We start from the raw sequence: 22,023 nt of genomic DNA on the forward strand, positions 1-22,023 counted from the left end.
CAAGAGTAACTTTACCAAAAGGATTTTGGTCACAGTCTGCCAGTTGGTTGCTCGTACACTTTCTTTAAGGCTCTTTATGCCTCAGGCCTCCACTGCCCAGGGAGAAAGAGCCAAGAGGTGCCAGAGCTAGCATGTAGATCCATTTTTGAGTCCACATCCTGTGATCTGTCTACTTCTCTACTTCTCACTGCCTTTCTCTGAATTCTTACTAAGTCAGCACAAGCACCACTTTGGAATATTTATAAATTTGGTTAAGATTGTTTCATTGAGGAAATTAACCCAGAAGGGTTAAGTAAGCTTGCCAAAGACATGTGGTCATGGAGCAGAATTTTGCATTTATTTATTTTTAAAGATTTTATTTATTTATTTGCGAAAGACACACAGAGAGAGGCAGAGACATAGGCAGAGGGAGAAGCAGGGTTCCCATGGGGAGCTGGATGTGTGACTCAATCCCAGAACCCCAGGATCATGTCCTGAGCCAAAGGCAGATGCTCAACCACTGAGCCACCCAGGTGCCCCAAAACTCTGCATTTCTTTTTTGGTTATATTTCAGCACTCTTTGTAGAGTTAGGGAACAGTCCACAAGCCCATACTCATTTCTGACACTAATTGTAAATTTAGGGGTCACCAAGGTGATACTCAAACTTGATAACTTGCTAGAAGGACCCATGGCACTCACTAAGAGTTTCTATACCCATAATTTCATTTTATTACAGTCACAGGCTACGGATGAAAATCAGCCAAGCGAAGGATACATGGGACAGAGGCCAGGCAAGTTCAAACACAGAGCCTCCAGCTGCCCTCTCTCAGTAGAGCCCGCTACAGGGTTAATTGTTATGATATGTGAGAATGTGTAGAGTACTGCCAATCAGGAAAGCTCACCTGAGCCTCGATGCCCAGAGTTTTTACTGGGACTTGCTTACATAGGTTGGTTGACTGCCATGTGGCTGACTTTCATCTCCAGTCCCTTGATATATGGAGCTGATATCACATGACCCAAAGTCTCTACCCAAAATCACAATGTTAGACTCTCTAGCATGGCCCAAGGCCCTGGAGTAAACAAAGATACTTTTATCAGGCAAGACATTCAAGATCTTAGAGCTCGCTTCCCAGGAACTGAGGGCAAAGACTAGACTCTTTTGGGAAGGTGAAATTTTTTATTACACACTCTTAGAAGCAGGATGACCATGAGAAGAATGATAATGTTGATGACAATAATAATTGTGATATAAGGAAAGAAGAAGTAGATGGTATAATAGGAAGAGCCACATAGGTCTGGCTTTGGATGTTTTTTCCCTCAGTAATTACTGATGGTTATTTTTTTTAAAAACACATGATGGAGGAGGTACAGGCTTTAAAGGACAGTGGACCTTTAAGCAGCTGGCATTTTCAAATGATTGATTGTGATTTTATGGCCTTTTCTTCTTTCATTAAATTCAGAATGAGGGGATCCCTGGGTGGCGCAGCGGTTTGGCGCCTGCCTTTGGCCCGGGGCGCGATCCTGGAGACCCGGGATCGAGTCCCACGTCGGGCTCCCGGTGCATGGAGCCTGCTTCTCCCTCTGCCTGTGTCTCTGCCTCTCTCTCTCTCTCTCTCTCTGTGTGACTGTCGTGGATAGATAAAAATTAAAGAAAAAAAAAATTCAGAATGAATGATTATGTTTTAAAAGCTGATCAACCGGGCAGCCCCGATGGCTTAGCGGTTTAGCGCCGCTTTCAGCCCAGGGCGTGATCCTGGGGACCTGGGATCAAGTCCCACATCACTCTCCCTGCATGGAGCCTGCTTCTCCCTCTGCCTGTATCTCTGCCTCTCTTTATCTCTCTCTCACGAATAAATAAATAAAATCTTTAAAAAGAAAAAAAAAAAGCTGATCAACCCTAATTATAAACAACTCCACATTCTCTTCTTGCATTTGGACTTATCCAGATAGAAGAAAGAACACGAGTTAAAAGTAATTTGACACGTGACTTTTGGATTTCTGTATCTTTAGCAAGGGAGTCATAATCAAAAACAAATCTCACAGTTTATAAATCCAGTAAGATTTCATCTTAACAAGATTTAGGTATTTGTAGCAAATATTCATTTCAACAAAATTTGGGTATTTGTAGCAAATAATATTCTCCTTCATTGATAATGGGGCCCTAAATTATCGCTTTTTTTAGTGATTATAAAATTAGAGATTATAATTTTACTGGATTTACTCCACCGATCATTTACTGTGGTGGGATTATTTGTGTGGGTTATATTTTACATTGTCTGAATATTAAGTGTACAGGTTCTGAGAAGCCAATTATTAGTAAGTGAAAGAAGAATTGAATGCTGGTGAGGTTGACTATGGGGAGGGCAGGTGAACTGTTCTGCTGCATACAAATAAAGGTTAGAATCTGGGTACAAAATAATTAGTCTAAGAGCAGTGGTCTGAGTCTCTAAAATAGATTAATGGGACTGCTTTCACCAGCACAACAAATTAATCTCTGAAGGCAGATAGTCAAGAAAATGAATGTACAAAACAATGTCAAGTGGTTTTAAGTTAAAGGAAAGAAGAAAATAACCAGGATGCAGTTAAGACCTTCAGGAATTTTCTGTTGGCAGCAGTGATTATAGTGACAGCAGGCACAAACTCTTACCCATAACAGATTCATAAACCTCTTTTAAGATAATAAAAAATAAGATCAGTTCTGGTGTGCACTGTGAGCAGATGAACCTCTCTAAAGGTAAACAACACTCCTCCCAACCCCTGACAAAAGAAGGGGAAAGTTAAATATTCACTGGTAAGTGATATTGGCGCCTGTGGTGCTCAGGTCCCTAAGATGGCAGGAGCAAATCCTGGCATCACACGGGGCTGGGGACACCCCAGAGCTGTTTGTCAGTGCTGACTCACTGCCTGTTTGGCCTGCATGTTTGGCCTCCTGTGTGACCTGGATACGCAAGCTGATAAAAATTTACAGTGTGATTTTTAAATGCTTAGCTGGTTCTTTGGGCGAGGACATTTTGCCATTTGGAACGGTTCTCAGTTGTTTCCATCACTTTTAAAACAGGCAGGTACTACCCTTCCATTGCCCTCGCTTCTCTAAACTTCAGCAGGTTTGGAAATTCTTCTTTCCCTCCCTGGATCATGCTTTGCCTGATCCCCACAATATCTGATGCGTGCACGTCAGGCTTTTTGGAAGAAGTGTCAGCTAGCTCTGTAAAAGTTGTGTAGGTTGACTTGGTTTTACTATCATTGGGCAGTGAGACTCAGCACCTGGAGCAGCTGGTCCTTGTGAATATGCATTTTAAGGAAGTGACCGGTGCATTGATTGGGGTGACAAAGAGGGGACAGTACATGGGGGAAGTCACTGAACCACGTGACTGGAATCTTCACCTGCTGTCTCTCTACCCTGGACTCTGCGTCGGGGGTCGGGGATGATATTTTTTTGAAAAGCAGATTGAGCATCCAGAGTTCTGCTGGGCGCCCTTTGTGGGAGCTCGCATGATCTACATAATTATTGTGATTGGTGACGCCACACAACGAGCAACAGTTTTAAGCATATCTTTCAAAAAGTCCTTTTGTGGGGAAATACTTCTGATTAAAGGGCTACCACATACTATCCATTTGTCTTTTTAAATTACTCTAAATGCTTGAAAGAATGACATGAGTGTGGTTTAATTATGCACAAAGCAATGATTTGCAGAGATACTGTGGTTTCTCCTTTTCCCACTTTCTGATGGACCCATCTTTGTTAAAGCAGCACAGTCCATCAGTGAGTGGAGCAGATGAATCTCTTTGAGGGACAAGGGAAAGGTCCCAGACGCCTGGCCACGGTGATAATTACAGAATGAGCGTCCATCTGCCGCCTCTGGTCCAGGCTGGAGCGGGTGGAAGGGTGTGGAGGCTGAAAGCCACGGGGCCCAGGAGGGATGGGGGGACGAGAGCTCAGAGGGGAGCGTGGCCCTGGGATGCCGTGCTCCGTGACAGCGCCACACGGCAGAAACTCCGGAGCGAGGAAGGACCTTCTGTTTTCATAGCTGCCGGCAGATCCCTTCAGAAACGTGCTTTGGCTTTTTTCTTTCTTAGAAGTCTCTCACAAATCAGGTGGCTGCCTGTTGTATTGAGTCAGGTTTACGAGGTCACTGGCAATGTTTCTTTTCTTTCTATTGCTTCTTTGATCTCTCTGTGCATGTGTGCATGTGTGTGTGAGTGTGCATGCATGCACACAAGCATGCGAGGCTCCACCCTTCCCCAAATGCTTCTTGTCTCCCCTAGCTCCTCCAGGTTGGCTGGTTTTCCAGTGCTTTAAGGAGAACCTTTAGGCTCTTCCTCCACAGTAGCTGGGGCCAATTTTTTTTTATAAATTTATTTTTTATTGGTGTTCAATTTGCCAACATATAGAATAACACCCAGTGCTCATGCTGTCAAGTGCCCCCCTCAGTGTCCGTCACTCAGTCACCCCCACCCGTCGCCCACCTCCCCTTCCACCACCCCTAGTTCGTTTCCCAGAGTTAGGAGTCTTCATGTTCTGTCTCCCTTTCTGATATTTCCCACTCATTTTTTCTCCTTTCCCCTTTATTCCCTTTCACTATTTTTTATATTCTCCAAATGAATGAGACCATATAATGTTTGTCCTTCTCCAATTGACTTACTTCACTCAGCATAATACCCTCCAGTTCCATCCATGTCGAAGCAAATGGTGGGTATTTGTCATTTCTAATGGCTGAGGAATATTCCATTGTATATATATATAAACCACAGCTTCTTTATCCATTCATCTTTTGATGGACACCGAGGCTCCTTAGCTGGGGCCAATTGATACTTCGTACAATCCACCTAACACACACACACACACACACGCACACACACACAAAATTAGTGCACAGAGATTCTAGTGTTTCCTCTCTGCTAATTCACTTACCTACCACAATTGTGTGATTTAATTAGGTCGTGCATGTATTCCTTTGCTTTGTAAACCTTTGCGAGCACCTCCTGTATTACACACCATGCTAGGAAAAGAAAGGGAGTGAGGACTCTTGCAACTAAGCAGGAATGACAGATCTGCACGTTGATTATCCTGCATGCTTTATGCTATATAAGTAATGTTTTGCAAATTTTCTTCAGTTTGCTTATTTTGCTCAATATGAGATTTCTGAGATTTGTTCCTGTTGATATAGGAGGCTCTACTTCACTCATTTTCATTGCTGTGTAGTGTTCCTATGTATTAACGCACGTATCCATTCTCCTACTGAGACTCACTTAGGCTGTGTCCAGTTTTCTTCATTATGAATGGTGATGCAATAAAAACTCCTGATCTGTTGGCTCACGTACAAAGTTTCTCCAAGAAATATACCAAGAATGGGATTTCTCTTAAATGTTTGCATCAGCTTGCGTGCCTACCAGCAGGGTACGAGAATTCTCTTTTGACCTCAGCATTCCCATACTCGGTATTGTCCAAATATAAAATGTTTGTCAATATGATATCTTATTGTTTTAACATACCATTTCCTGACTGCTCGCTAGTAAGATTGGACACATTTTTCCTCCATGTACTTATTGGCTGTTCATATTTCTAATTTGGGAATTTGAATTTGAATCCTTTGTCTACTTTTTTTGACTTGTTTGTGTTTTTGTAATTGATTTTTTAAGAGTTGTTTATATATTATGGATGGCAGTCCTTTGACCTTTACGTGGGTTGCAAATATATTTCAAAAACTGTGGAGCTTATTTTGGTTGTGTTGTCTTTTGTGTACAGAAGTTTAACATTTAATTGAAATCAGATTTACCAGTGACATCCTCTATGGCTTATGCTTTTAAAAGATTTGTGCTTAAGAAATCTTTCACTACTCCTGTGTCAAAGAGAGCCTCCTTGGGGCACTTGGGTGGCTCTGCTGGTTAAGCACCTGGCTCTTGATTTCAGCTCAGGTCATGATCTCAGGGTCGGCTCTATGCTGGGCACGGAGCCTTTTTAAGATTCTCTGTCTCCCTTTCCTTCTGTCTCCCCCACCCAGCTCACACACACACACACACACACACACACACACACACACACACACACACACACACACACACATATACTCTCTCTCTCTCTCTCTCTCTAAGAAAAAAAGATAATCTTCTAATATTTTGTTCTAAAACTTTTCACTTTTACTTTTTACACTCAGATATTTAAATCATCTTGAACTTATTTTTGTGTATGGTGTGAAATAGAGATCTAATTTTACATTTGCTGTGTTGTTCCAGCACCATTTATTGAACAATCTGTCCTTATCCTCACTGATATGTAATCATCTGGTGTTGTATATCAGATTTTCATAATATGCAGGACTTAACTTCTGGCTGTTTGTCTATCACCACACACTGTCACAACTGCCAGGGATTTATTTTATTTTAAATATTTTATTTATTTGAGAGAGAGAGAGAAAGAGCATGAGTGGGGGTAAGGGGAGTGGAGGGACAGAGGGAGAAGCAGGCTCCCCACTGATCAGGGAGCCTGATGTGGGGTTCAATCCCAGGACCCTGGGATCAAAACCTGAGCCAACGTGTAACTGACTGAGCCACCCAGGTCCCCTTTGCCAGGGCTTTATAATTTGTTCTTAGCAAGGACCAGGTGAACCCACAATTTTCTTATTGAAAAATATCTTGACTCTTCTTGAATATTTATATATCAGTTGATACTGCATTAAACTTATAGATTAACTTATAGGTAAATGAGATCTATGTATTGATTCATTCAGGACACAATAATAAAAAAATGTGAATTCCTTTGGGTGAGGGACAGGTTTGAAGCAGGGATATGTAACAGTGAGTTCACTTTTGGTCATTTTGAGACTGATGTGCCTATGTCACATCCCTATGGAGACCTCTGGGAGAAACAGGAAATGCAGGCCTGGATCTCAAGGGGGATGACAGAAAGGAGACCTGAGAGTAGAATGCTTCCATTCCATCAGCAGCTCATGGGGCAGAAGTAAGTGGGTGACAAAAGGGAGTGACAAAAGGGAGAAAGTCAGAGACTTACAAAGAGAATGTGGAGGAGAGTAAGCAACCTCCTTAAAAGAAAAAGAGAGAAGAAAGAGAAAGAGAGGAAGAGGGGAAAGGGAGGAGAGGGGAGGGGAGGGGAGGGGAGGGAAGGGAAGGGAAGGGAAGGGAAGGGAAGGGAAGGGAAGGGAAGGGAAGGGAAGGGAAGGGAAGGGAAGGGAAGAAAAAAGGAGTATTTTCTCACTATACACACCCACTAGAATGGCCAAAATTAAAAAGATTGACAACATCAAGTGTTAGCAAGGATGTAGAACACCAAGAACTCTCCTCTCCTGTTGGCAGGAATGTAAAATGGTACAACCACTTTAGAAAACTATTTGGGGGCTTCATAAAAAGTTAAACATACATTACACAGCTCTGCCATGGCACTGCTAGATATTTACCCAAAGGAAAGAAAAAATATGACCACGCAAACACTTGCACATGGATATTCAATGTAGCTTCATTCACCATGGTCCAAAACTTGAAACAACCTAAATGTCCATCAGCAGGTGAATGGGTAAACATCGTGATAGATCTTTACAATGGAACACTAATCAGTAATATAAAAGACTGCAGGACTAACACACACAACAATATTGGTGAGTCTCAGAAACATTAGTGGAACGAAGTAAGCCAGGCAAAAAGAGAATGTGATGAATAATTCCAGTTACATAAAATGCAAACTGTAGTGACAGAAAATTGGGCTGTTGGGCTGGGACAGAGGGAGGATGAGCTATAAAGGGAGATGAGAAGTTTAGGGGAGTGATGGAAATGATTTGACCTTTAAATAGAAGCAGTTTTGTGATACTGTGATTTATAAGAAATATATATATATTTGGTCATTCAGATGATCAAAATATGTTTCTCATATGCATTCTATTCCTCATTCACAGTTCCTGATGCACAACTCCCCAAACCCTCAGAATGTCCTGAGCCATAAGAGCAACGGGTACATTTTTTGTTATAGTACTTGGGCTCTTGCCCTCAGTTCCTGAAAAGCTTCAGAGCCATAAAGGTCAAATTTTTATTTCTAGCAAGCCCCTTTCTACCACAACTGGGTTTAGTTAATGAAGTGATTTTTGCAAAGCACCGAAGGATGGGGACTGGTTGCCAGGGGAACCAACCATGACTCTAAGGTTTGAACTTTCAGTTTACCCCCTGATTTCCAGAGATGGAAGAGGGGCTAGAGATTGAGCCAATGGCCAGTGAGTTAATCAATCATGCCTAGTAGTGAAGCCTCTGTTACAAGGACAGGGTTCGGAGAGTTTCCATGCTGGGGAACTAGGATGCTTCTATATGCTACTATGCTGGCCTCCAAGCTCCATGAGGACAGTTCTTTTGTTCAGGATCTTACCCCACGTGTTTCTCTATCTGGCTATTGATTCATATCCTTTAATATCCTTTGTAATATATTGGTAATCTGGTGAGCAAATGGGTTTTCCTGAGTTCTGGAAGCAATTATAGCAAATTAATCAAATCCAAGGAGGGGGTTGTGGGAACTTCTGGTTCATAGTCGGTCTGCCAGAAGCACAGGTTAACAGCCTAGATTTGGGATTGGCGTCTGAAGTAGAGGGCCTTCTTTGTGGGATGGAAACCTTTACCTGTGGACTCTGATGTTACCACCAGGTGGATAGTGCTGGAATTTCATTGAATTCTTGGATTCACCCTACTGGTGTCAGAATTGCTTGTTGATGTGGGGAAGCCTACACACACACACACACACACACACACACACACACACACACACACAGGAATTGAGTCTAGGAACGTTCACATTTATTGCCCATAAATTATTCCTTAATAAAGTCAATAACTGAAAGCAAGCAAGTAGGCAGAAAAGAAAGAGAAAGGAAGGAAGGGAGGGAGGGAGGGAGGGAGGGAGGGAGGGAGGAAGGAAGGAAGGAAGGAAGGAAGGAAGGAAGGAAGGAAGGAAGGAAAAGTTGTCCTTAGCAGTGTCCAATGAAGAGACCTGAGCAGGAGCACGCTGTGGTGGGGGAGCCTTGAGGAGTCTGCCCTGGCTGAGCAGAAAGGTCAACACTCTGGCTTCCCTCTCTTCTTCCTTTTCTCTTCTCTTTCTCACCTTTTTGCTCCATCTTCCCTCCTCTTTTTCTTCTTTTCTAATTTATAAGTTAGAGTAGAAGGCAGCAACTTGGGCTTTTTAGGTGTTTATGCATTGGAAGGAGACTATGAGCAGAAAGGAAGGAAGGTTCCTGCTCTGGGGAAAGATTTCCAGAGCTTACCTGTAAAACACAGTCCTTTCCATATCTGGCCAGCCCTTCCCCCATATGTAAACATTAAAGGATTGCTGTGTTTATCACACACATTTCAAGTCATTTTAGTTTGGTTTGTAATTAGACTAAAATTACCTGTCTTGGTTGCTTAATAAAAAAAAAAGTTTCCCCCCTGGGTATCATGGTACAGAGAGAGGGAATTGTACCATCTGCTCCCAGGTAGTGAGTCCAAATTTCTTATGGCTTTATATAAATAGGGTTTGAATCTTGGTCTGACCATTCAGTGGCTATGTGACCTTGGGCAAACCTCGCAACCTCTCTGAGCCTGTGTTACAAGACAGTTGTAATGATTAAATGAAGCAGTCCATGAAAATGCCCAGAATGCTTGTCACATAAGTGCCCATAAGTATGAGTTATCTGAACCCCAGACAGGAATTCGATGCCCATGAGAGCATGGCATTATCCTAAACAAAATAGAAGGTACATACTGTGGGGGAGACTAGTCCCTAGGTGAGTTCATGGGTAAAAAGGTGAATGCAGAGCATTCTCAGATACAAAAATAGTGCCTAGAACTGAGGTCGGGGGTAGGTGCCCAGGGTCATTTAGAAAGGTGTTTATTGGGGTACCTGGGTGGCTCAGTAGGTTAAGTGTCTGCTTTTGGCTCAGGTTATGATCCTGGGGTCCTGGGACTGAGTCCCACATTGGGCTCCCTGCTCAGCAGGGAGTCTGCTTCTCCGTCTACCTCTGCTGTTCCCCCTGCATGTGCTCGCTCTCTCTCTCTCTCTCTGTCAAATAAATAAATAAAATCTTTAAAAAAATGTGTTTATTAAGGGACACATTTTTCCATTGTTTTAAGGGAGAATAGTTAGGTGGAGGGAAGGGTAAGGATTTCCCCTGCAGTGTGATATAGGCCATAGTCAAGGACTCAGAGGAGTCAGAAGGAGAAGGAAGAGCTAAAGGAAGTGGGAGGTGGCATGTTTGCTGCTGCACGTGTGGCATATGTGTGCCTGAGTGTGCCAATTTGAGTGTGTGAATGTGTGTGCCCCTCCGAGTGTGAGTGTGCATGAGTGTGAGTGTGTGACTCTCTGAGTATGCATGTGCGTGTATGAAAGAGGGAGGTAGGTGGTTAGGAAATGCCACTGAGGAACTTTTTAAAAAATATTTTATTTATTTATTCATGAGAGACAGAGAGAGGCAGAGACAGAGGCAGAGGGAGAAGCAGGCTCCCTTCAGGAAGCCCAATATGAGACTCAACTCTTGGGACTCCAGGATCACGACCTGAGCCAAAGGCAGATGCTCAATCACTGAGCCACCCAGGTGCCCCTGGAGGAATGTTTTCAAGTCTGTTTTGAACACTTCATGATGTGAAGAGCAAATACTCCTTTGTAGCCTTTTGAGAAGGGGGTTGTGCCGTGGCAGTGGCTCTGCAGTGGCTGGTAGGCTGTGGTCAGATCTCAGGGAGGACAGTCGAAGGCAGGAATCTTTGAGGAAGGTACAATGGGAACCCCAGCCCAGGCAGGATGAGAGAGGCTAGTGTGGATTTTCTCAACAATTACAGCCTTGTTGCCTGAAGCAGGGGAAACCCACAGCCACAGAGGGAAAAACACGTACTTGGCTGGGGTCACCAACAGCTTCTTCCAGGAAACGCTTGTTTTGCTTACAGCCTGATGTTACCCCCGACCTGAGCACTTTGGTCCTGCTGGATGTCACACAACGTACTTCTCATCTGCCTCAATTGTCAAACCTTTTCTACATGGCTGTGTGTGGTGGTCGTGTGTATGTGGGGGGAGGATGGGATGGCTACATTTTCCTTAGTGTTCTTGATTAGAATTTGTACAGACTGGAAATATTCTTAATCAGTATAGTCTCGATGATGACGATGAAGATGGCAGAAAGCACTTTCACGGTGCTCTCTGTGGCCCAAGCATCTTCCCAAGCTTCTCACAGCTTTTAATTCATAAAACTATTAAATACACCAACCTTGAGGTTATGCTTCATTATCATCACTCTCAGTTCATGGTGAGAAAAACTGAGACATAGAGAAAATAATTAGCCCTTAAATGATGCACAAGGATTTGAACCTGGTCCCCTGGTTCCCAAGTCCCACTCTTAACCACATGGCTACACTGCTTCCTGCTGTGTGTGTGCAGAGGGAAACTCCCTCCACATAGGAATGAACCCATCTTAGATCTTTATAGGCATTTGTTTCAAAGGTCCCTCTTGGTGTTTATAACCCAAGATCTTTATCTTTTGTCTCTCTGCTTCTTGTGTCACTATACAATTCACAGTCCTGGGGGACACAGGTTCTCCCCTCATATAATTCACAGTCCTGGGGACACATGGTCCCTTCCATACAACTCATGGTCCTGGGTACATAGGGCCCCAGCCTTTTATTAAAGGCCACTGTGTGAGGCTATTTGTCCAGCTGCGGCTTGGCGCACTGCCCAGTTGAGCACAACCTGGCCCTTGGTAGCCCGCAGGAATGTTGCAACTGGGTGAGGCCTCCCTCAGGGTTGCAGACTGGGGATCTTGGGGAGCATTAGGAAGAGCATTTGGACAAAAGCTGCTGAGGTGGCTTAAAAAATAGTTGCCAGTTGTCTTGAAATGATGGGTCAGAGCAATGCCTGTTTGCCTTTGTAAAATTCCAGCAGTTAGCTGAAATACTATTGCAAACATTAGGAAATGAGAATGGCCAGATCCTAGACACTAGTAGAGGTATGTTCAGCTGATAAAAGATGTACCCTTAAGGAGGGAGAAGGAGAAGAGAAGGAGGGAGAGGAAGCTGGGCTGACACCCCAGAGCAGTGATTCCAGATTCTAGATTCCTTGTATTGACACAGCTTCTCATCTTTCAGTTTCTTGGAATCATGACCTTCTTTTAGCCTGTCATCCACCAGGAGAGGCAGAGTGGGAGAGGCAGGAGTGGTCCCAGCCTGGGCTGGGCAGGGGCAGTGTGCACCATCCATCTGCCCAGGGAGCACTCATATACACACTTAGCATTGTGACTGGTGTCATACACTGACAGCCTGTTTCATGCTAGCCTGGGAGCCCCTTTTGGGCCAGGGCCTCTCCCTTCCTCTGCATCCCAGCAAGTAGTGTAGTATCTGGCACATGTTGGGGGCTTGGTACCCATTTATTGAGCTCAATTGGCTTCAAGAGACCTGGATTCAAATATTTGCTTTGTGACCTCAGACAATGACTTATAGTGAACTAGACATCCATTTTTTTCTCATGTGTAAAATGGAGGTGATAAAACTACATTAGATCAAATATGGCAATATATATAAATAGGCTACACAGAAAAGGCCTTCAGCAAATGTTGATTCCCTTTCTTTTGTTTGGATTGAGCACAACCAGTGCCAGATCCTAATATTCAACCCACGTCCACTAGGGAGTTTGCATCCGTTCTTGCTCCTCCTTTCAACTGGGGATTCAAAGGTTGAAAAAGAGTCATAAATGCCTTTTTTTTTTTTTTTTTTAGTGTCACAAAAGATCATGTCTTTTGTGATTAGGGAATCATTTTCTTGTGGAAATATTGCATCTTGGGAGACACTTTATTCATCCCTTCTTTTGACATGTTTTGTATGTGTACAAGTCACATGGCAAGATGCCGAATAAATGCAGTGGTAAAAGACCTGAAGTTAGCCTATAATTATAGGCACACAGAACATAAATGCACCTGGAATATTTACCAAGATAGACATGTTCTAGGCCACAAAGCAAGTCTCAAATTTTAAAAGATTAAAGTCATACAAAATACATTTTTTGAATAATGGAATTAAGTTAGAAATCGGTAACAGAAGGGTGTCTGGAAAAATCTCCGAATATTTGGAAACTAACTAATACATTTCTAAATAACTGCTAGGCCAAAGAAGGAATCAAAACTCATTATATCAAAATTTGTGAGAAGCAGTGCTTAGAGGTGAATATATAACACTGTCTATATTGGGAAAGGTTTCAAATGACTTTAGAATCTATCCTGGAAACTAGGAAAAAAAGGAACAAATTAAACTCAGAGTAAGGTGAAGAAAGAAAATAATGAAAATGAAAGCAAAAATCTGTGAATATAAAAAAGAAAACCAATAAAGAAAATCTATGAAAGAAAAGCTCATTCTCTGAAAAGAACAATACAATTGATAAATCTCCCTATTCCTGGTTAAAAATTCTCAGCCAACCTAGGAATAGAAGGGAAATCCCTAAACTCTAGAAAGAACATCTGCAAAAGGTCTACAGAAAGGTGCTAGAACTAACAAGTGAGTTCAACAAGCTTGCAGAATAGGAGGTAAATATATGAAAATCTATTGCTGGCAATGATTGGAAATAAAAATGTACCACTTATAGTGACATCAACAATATTAAACATTTAGGAATAAATATGACAAAAGATGTACACTGAGAACTATAAAATGTTGCTGAGAACATTCATTGTCTTTACCACAGAGTGATTTATAAATTCAATGCAGTCTCAACCAAAATCCCAGCAGCGTTTTTTGTTTGTTTTTGTTTTGTATAAAATAATGAATTGATTCTAAAATTCTTAAGGAAATTTAAAGGACTTAGAATAGCCAAAACAATATGTATCAACAAAGATGGCAGACTAACATTACCTGATTTTAGGACTTGTAAACCTATACTTAGAAGACAGAGTGATATTGCCATAAAGACAAACAAATAAATCAGCAGTTCAGCCATCCTAATCCTAGATATTTACCCAAAAGAAATCAAAGCATGTTCCATACAGAGTTTTACATGGATATTTTATTTTAAACAACTTTGTTTATAATAGCCCTATACTGAAAACAACCCAAATTTCCATCAACAGGTGAGTGGATAAACAAACTGGTACTCCAATACAACAAAATGCTACTTAGTAATAATAATAATAATAAAAATAAATGTGCAATTAAAATTTTGCTGAATCTCAAAATAATGATGTTGAATGAAAGAAACCCCCAAAATAGAAGACTAAAAGTATGTAGTATTATGGTTCCATTTGTATAAAACTCTAGAAAATGCAAGTTAATTTAATAGTGACAGAGTTTTCCTGGGAATAAGAAGAGCAGAGGGAGGAGAGAGGGATTGCCAAAGGGCATGAAGATACTTCTGAAGGAATTGAATGTGTCCATTATGTTGATTGCACGGATGGTGTACTTGTGGTTGTATGCCTTAAAATGTGTAGTTTATGGCATGCCATTTATACCTTAATAAATCTGTTTACCAAGAAAAAGTCACAGAGGAAGTTTTAGTGGTGGAAGTTTCCATCCCAGCCAGTCTACTAACTTCTCCCAAGTAGGACACTATGGCCTCTTTCTTGGCAACTCTATGGTTTTGAATTTATCTTAACTTACTTAACCTCTTATTGGTACCTGGCTTGATTGAGCACCTCTTCTTTCTAGAAGCATGTTCTTTTCTTGACTTCTTAACAGCACACTCTTTTGCATTTCCCCCTCATTGCTTTCTCCTTTTCAGTCTCCTTCACTAGCCCCAGCACTTCTCCCAGACTTCACTTGCTAGGGGGCCTCTGGCCTTGGTCTTCAGCCCTCTTTTCTTCTCTATTTACACTTTCTTCCAAGCTTATCTCATGGAGCCTTGCAATTCAAAGCATTGCCACCTGTGCTGTCCAATAGAATTTTCTGAAATGGGGCAGCCCAGGTGGCTCAGTGGTTTAGCACTGCCTTTAGCCCAGGGCATGATCCTAGAGACCGGGGATCGAGTCCCATGTCAGGCTTCCCTGCGAGGAGCCTGCTTCTCCCTCTGCCTGTGTTTCTGCCTCTCTCTCTCTCTGTCTCTGTCTCTCATGAATAAATAAACACAATCTTTATAAAATCTTTTTTTTGAAATGATGGAAATATTCTATAGCCCTAGTGTCTAGTATGGTGGCCACTAGCCATAGATGGCTACTGACTATTTGGAATGTGACTAGTGGGAATAAGGAACTGAATTTTAAATTGTATTTGTCTTAATTCATTTACATTTAAATAGTTATACTGTATCATTTATATTATAGAATATAGGCATATTTATTACATATGAATATACTATAAGTATATATCTATATTTATATTATTATATTTATACTACTTGTCTATGTGGTTGGGGGCTTCTGCATTCATTAGCCTTGGTCTAGATCATTGTATTTACAAACTATGGGTGGTAACCTATGAGTTGGCCTTGACCTTTTTTTTTTTTTTTTCAAATAAAATATCAAGGGGTATCACATATCGTAAGAGTTACATCTTTTCAAGAAACCTTTGTTTCAGGCTTGTTTCTTTGTGAACTAGCTGATGTAACTATGTATGGATCACATGTAGTTTTTTAGGAGTTGTGTTTTTTAGTTGAAAGCCACTGATGTATTTTTTTTTAAGATTTTATTTATTTACTCATGAGAGACACAGAGAGGCAGAAACATAGGCAGAGGGAGAAGCTGGGTCCCCATGGGGAGCCCTTTGTGGGACTTGATCCCAGGATCCTGGGATCATGACCTGATCTGAAGGCAGATACTCAACCACTGAGCCACCCAGGCGTCCTGAAAGCTACTAGTTTAGATGCAAGTGATGCGTAGCTTTATGACTTCAGCCGTTGAGCTAAGACACCAAGTCATGTTGAACTGTCTTCCTGAGATCCCCTCATGTGTCTAGTAGGTACCCTCTGGGTTTTCCTCATTTCAGCATAATGGTTACCTTAATCCCCCTTTTTCCTTGTCCCATCTCCCCATTTTATTGGAAGTCCCATTCATTTTAGCAACACAGTCTAGTGACTCTGACTCTGAAATGGATCCTGCTTAATTTTCATTGCCTTTAAGGCTGGGCATCCCTTGCCTGAATCTCTGCAAAATCCCCAAACTAGCCTATCTTTCAATCTTGTTTTTATACAGCCTGTACTCCACATGGCAGTCACAGGGGGCTTTTATTTTTTATTTTTTTTTTAAAGATTTTTATTTCTTCATGAGAGAGAGAGAGAGAGAGGCAGAGACACAGGCAGAGGCAGAAGCAGGCTCCATTCAGGGAGCCCGATGTGGGACTCGATCCCAGGTCTCCAGGATCATGCCCTGGGCTGAAGGCAGCTCTAAACTGCTAAGCCACCCAGGCTGCCCCACAGAGGGCTTTTATTTTATTTTTTTAAAGATTTTTATTCATTTATTCATGAGAGACACACAAAGAGAGAGGAAGAGGGAGAGAGAGAGGCGCAGAGACATAGGCAGAGGGAGGAGCAGGCTCCATGCAGGGAGCCCGATGTGGGACTCGATCCCGGGTCTCCAGGATCACACCCTGGGCCAAAGGCAGGCACTAAGCCTCTGAGCCACCCAGCGATCCCCACAGAGGGCTTTTAAAAGCCAAAATCAGATGATGTTGCTTCCCTACTTAAAAGCTGTCCATTGCATCAAGAATACTCTCTCAGCACTGTATTGTGGGCAGCGAGGCCCTGGCAAGCTGACCCTAGCATCCCCAGCATGGCTCCTGCCACACTTGACTTGGCCTTTCTGTGCCAGGAACACCCACTTCCTTGCTTGTTTATCTGCAGGGCCTTTGCATGTGTTCTGTGACCCAGACCCTCAACTTTCTCCAGGCTGGCCTCCCTTTGTTAATTCACATCTCCCATCAGGTGTCATTTCCTCAAAGGGGTAGCCTTTCTGTGACTTGATTAGTGTCCACAACCCAAGTCTAAGTGATCTGTTTTGGAAGTAAATGAGGTATATTGTTAGTTACCTAAAGAATTTTTGAGTAATATGAACAAGCTATCAAAGTATTTTTTAAAAATGATTTTATTTATTTGAGAGAAAGCACCAGGGAGAGAGAGAGAGAGAGTGAGAGAGAGCGCACAAATTGGGGGAGCGGCAGAGGCAGAGGGAAAAGGAGGCCCCTCGCTGAGCAGGGAGCCCATTGTGGGGCTCAATCCCAGGACTCTGGGATCATGACCTGAGCTGAAGGCAGACATTTAACCAAGTGAGGCACCCAGGCGCCCCTCAAAATATTTTTGATTAAAGATTCTTGGATCTTCTTTGAGGATCATCTGTACTCATTAAAATCCTTCTGTGCAAGTTTCTATATGGGGAATAAGTATTGGTCTTGCTATTTTTTTTTAACTTAGCGGAGTACCTCATTATGCAAATTTAATGAACATTTAGAAATATGTAAAATACAGTATATTAATGTGTAGACATAAAATTAGTTAATATTAAATTTTAGAGTTTCATTGATGTTAAATATAAATACAAGTTATTTATTGATATTTTTAATCACTGACATGAATGTACACTATGATTGGTTCTTTGAGATAATTTGTATTTTATTTAAATTACCAAATTACTTTTGTCTTGAAGGAGAAAAGTCTGTAGTTTAGGGTATATTATTCCTTCTAATATTTGATCTTTATTTTTATAATGATCTTTTTGAAAATATGTTATAGGAGTAGTGCAGAAGAATTGCTACTTATCAACAAGATAAGTGAAAGGATTTGTGATTCTGGCCTTTGCTTGAAAAAAAAAAAAGGAGATCTACACTGAAATGCTGGAACTTTCTACAGGAGTCATTTGAGTAGTAGATTCCCAAAACAATGAAACTGAAACTGTATGTTTCACACTATATTGTCGAAACCATATAGCAAGAGGAGAAATAGGAAATGTGTTAAATTTACAAAGTGCAAATTGAATATAAGTATGAAAATTTGGCATTATTTTATCCTAGAAAATTCTTTAAATTAGATAAAATAGTGTTCAGGAAGTTAAAATAGGGCCTCCTTTTATTTCATGTGTTCCATTCTGGCCAAGGTCAGAAATAGTGGTGATGAAAATGTTCTCGTTCTCTGGACAAGCTCTACAAAGAGAATAATCTAAACTGCAGATTTTTTAAAAAATATTTTATTTATTCATGAGAGACACAGAGAGAGAGAGGCAGAGACACACAGGCAGAGGGAGAAGCAGGCTCCCTACAGGGAGCCGGATGTAGGACTCGATCCCAGGACTTCAGGATCATGCACTGGGCTGAAGGCAGGCACTTAACCGCTGAGCCACTCAGGTGTCCCTAAACTGCAGATTTATGCACAGGGATGTTTCTTGTGGCATTGTTTATAATTCTGAAAAAGTCAGGAACCAACCACGTATTCTAGTAAGCAGATTGTAGAACATCTATATAATAAAGGATCATATAACCATTGAAGTTAATTTTTAGAAGGCTATTTAATGTTGTGGGAGAAAGCTTCTTACATAATGCTAAATTGAAGAAAAGAACTTATTTATATGGTGTGATCTTAATTAGGTAAAAACCATTTTCATAGGAGAATATACATTAGTGGTTCATTCTAAGGAGTAATTGTTGCTGGCTTATATTTTCTTAAGTTGTTTAGAAAAAGCACATATTAATTTATAATCGCAAAAAATTATAAAAAAAAAAAGAAATTTGTGTGGCTAACAACATACTAAATGTTAAGCTTATTGTGTTTTCGAGCTGGAGAGTAGTTTCTGGGATCACCTGGCCTGGGAGCTTGTACTAAGGGCTGTGATTGGGAGGGGGGCTTGAGAGTGGTTTTTCAGTAGGCCAAATAGAAAGGAAGATTTCTTAGCATTTTTGTTCTTGATAAATTCCTGATGTACCCAGTCCCGTCATTCACCAACCACCACTTGCTGATCAGAAAGTCTGGCTGTCTTCTTTGTCTGTGACAAATATAAAATAGGAAGACAAAGTAATTATTATCTAATAAATATGACTTTTTAGGTAGCCAAATCATTTTAAACAGAAGGCAGCAGTGAAAGATTCCTGATGGTATAAAGTAGGAACCATTCTAGACTGTTCTTTAGTCATTGGGTGTTCATCTATGACTAGGACATGAAATTATTTTAGTGGATCTCCCTCAGCATTACCCTTTAAATGAAATTAGATTAAAAGAGAAAATATAGGATGTATTATAAATATTAAGTATTCGTTCTTAAGATTTTTATTTCAAATATGCGTTTGAATGTACTGAATTGTAAATGTAAAATGTGTTTGGCTTTTAAAAAAAACTGATTTGCAGTCAGAAAAAGTCAAAAGATTCTTTTGAGATCTAGATCAGTGGTCTCAGTATGATCCTGGAATCAACAGCAGGTGTCACTTGGGAACGTGTTAGAGATGCACATTCTCAGGCCCCGCCCCAGAACTACTGAATCAGAAAATTGGGGGCGCAGCACTCTGTGGTTTAATAAGTACCCCTGGTGATTCTAATGAAGACTTACATTTGTGAACCACTGGTCAAGCCCTGATGTTCCAGGTATGGTCCAGAGACTAACATAGGCACAGCCAGCTAGTTAGAAATGCAGAATTTCCGGCCCCAACCTAGCCTACTAAATCAGAATCTACAAGCTCCCTGGGTGATTTGTATGCTCATATTAAAGGTTTATTAAAGGTTGAGAAGGCTGATCTAAACCACATGTGCCTTCAAAGGCCATATAGATAAGGTCAGTGAGTGAAGAGAGCAGGGTGAGGCATTGATCTTGATGTGAGGTTTAAGCACACTTCATTTGTTTAAAAATGTCCTCTATTGGGACACCTGGGTGGCTCAGTGGTTGAGTGTCTGCCTTTGGCTCAGGTCTCCCTCTGCCTTTGTCCCTGCCTCTCTTTCTCTGTGTGTCTCTTGTGAATAAATAAATAAAATCTTCAAAAAAAAAAAAGTCCTCTATCAAGGCAGCTGGGATTGATACCTCCAACCAAACTCATCAACTCACATTAACTGCCACTGACCTTAGTGACCTCAAGCATATTTTAATTCCCAATTTTAGTAGAGTGAGCTTGTCATATTAACTTCTTCTGATCTCTTTTAGGAATTTATCCAGGAGCTGCTCTCTCGGATAAGAGGCATGAGGAAACTGAACCCTCCGCAGAAGAAGACCGGATAATTCTAACACAGGGTGGAACTCTCCCAGAGACGAAGATGGGTCCTGGGATTTGGGCTTCATGAAGACATTTATTAAAGCATAGTTGCCCTTATGAGAAACTTTTTTTGGGGGAGGGGGGTGTCTATTAGACATTTATTCAAGAGTGTTCCTTTTTTGTTTTGAAGGGTTCTATTAGTGTATTATTTTAATAGCAAGAACATCATGACTCTGGTTTCAGCCCAACCATGGGTTTTGAGCCAGGCAGACATGCAAGAATGGGCTGGGCCAGGCAACATTTTCTTTGTAAAATCAAAGGTTTAGGACCTAACTATACAGGGATGGTGGTTTTCTTACGAGTTTGGTAATCTTTTTCTTAAATTGTACAACTGTCTCAGATGCCGAATTTCTCGTACTTGTATATATCCACACATGACTAAGTTGAACTGTAGACGTGAGTTTTATTTCACATTGATGGAATAAACTTGTGATTGTCCTTTAATTGAAGGTCACAGCACATGTATTTTCAAGAGGCCACTGGATATTCTTCATGTGAATGCTGCTGACCGTCAGCATTCACTTTATGCACCAAAGTGAAAGAAGTCAGTGTATCTGTTATTTTAATGAGCTACACCACATGGAGTTGAGTTGGTCAAGGGCTTAATTCATGGACTTTTTATTATTTCATTAATTGGGATGCTTTGCCAGGTCATGTACTTATTGCCTCGTTTGTGGTATTTTAAAGTTTTATGAATCCTTAATTTGAAGAACTATTCAGATTTCTAAAGAAAAGCCCATGCTGAGTGGTGTTTTGCAATGGGGAAAGGAAGCACTGTGTAGCAATGAATTCTCTGCTTTCAACCAAATACTGTGTATTACTCTCTCTCTCCACGAAAGCAGGTCATGTGGAAGCTAGCAAATTAAGTATCTTCCTCCTTAGAAGTCGATCTGGTCATTTCTGTGCCTGGGCAGCATTAGAGCGGTGCGAGTGAGCTGAGGGTTGAATGATGTGGAGGTGAGAAAGCCTCACCTTCCTTCAAGAAAGTTGATGCAAGAGCATCCGCTGGTTTGGAAGGATGGTGGAAATTGCATTTCTGGCTCCTCTCAATGGCATATCCTGAGGCTTCTGGCTCTTGGCCCTAATGATGCACCCCAGTCTCCTTGCTTGGAGCGAGGTGTGGGGCGCCTGCCCTGTGCCTCCTGGTTATAGATCAGCTCCTTGGAGAAGGATCAAACGTCAGACGATGTGGGCTGGGTAAAAGGTCAGAGGAGAAACTCTTCCCTTCCCCAAGGAGGCCTCCACCGCCTCCCCCACAGAAACCCCATCTACTGTAAGATGTCTCTAGGGGGCCCTGTCAGAGGACAGGAGTCAGACATTTTATATCAAGGGTGCTCTGAACATATTTTATTTTTTAAAAGAACTATGTTTGTGAATTTTATGTATACTGGCAAGCTTTTGAAAATGTATTTAATTTTGTAATGTTTACCAATGATTTATTTACAAGCTATTTACTGAAATAAATGGAGCTGCTTACGACTCTGCTTACACACTTGCATTGCAAAACCTGTTCAAATGATAATTTTTCTGTGTGAGATGTTCTGCAGACAGGGGTACCAAGCACATATACCTAGCTTTTTGTTTTCCAGGTATTTTCAGGCATTTGACCCTGGTTCTCTCCTGATGAAAGCAAGGTTGCTGAGAGCAACATTCCTGGGTTGGGAAGGAAACGGAGGAGGAGCTCTGTGTGTTTGGTCCTGCCTGGCTTCTGTTTCAACCCTCTCTCAGGCCATGTGCTTTGCGTTTAATTATAACTACCTTTTACCCATCTGATAAAAATTCTCAAGAAAATTTCAAATTAACCAACTATTCCAGTTATTGTTGGAATGCCGTGCATCCTATAAACACAGAAAAATACTGAATTTGCAGGATTTCTACTAGGGCTGACCAGCCCAAAGTTA

At 41.5% G+C, this 22,023-nt stretch overlaps 1 protein-coding gene across 1 annotated transcript in view; it reads left to right on the forward strand.

Moving 5' to 3' along the window:
* Positions 1 to 21,610, forward strand: part of PPP1R14C (protein phosphatase 1 regulatory inhibitor subunit 14C) — an 85,883-nt gene extending 64,273 nt beyond the window's left edge. The window contains exon 4 of the mRNA XM_041745553.1: positions 20,014 to 21,610. Coding sequence (XP_041601487.1) covers positions 20,014 to 20,088 — 75 coding nt within the window. The 3' untranslated portion in view covers positions 20,089 to 21,610. The remainder of the gene's footprint in view (positions 1 to 20,013) is intronic.
* Positions 21,611 to 22,023: the final 413 nt, after the last annotated feature.

The sequence above is a fragment of the Vulpes lagopus genome, chromosome 2, assembly GCF_018345385.1.
Source record: "Vulpes lagopus strain Blue_001 chromosome 2, ASM1834538v1, whole genome shotgun sequence".
Classification (NCBI taxonomy): Eukaryota; Metazoa; Chordata; class Mammalia; order Carnivora; family Canidae; genus Vulpes; species Vulpes lagopus.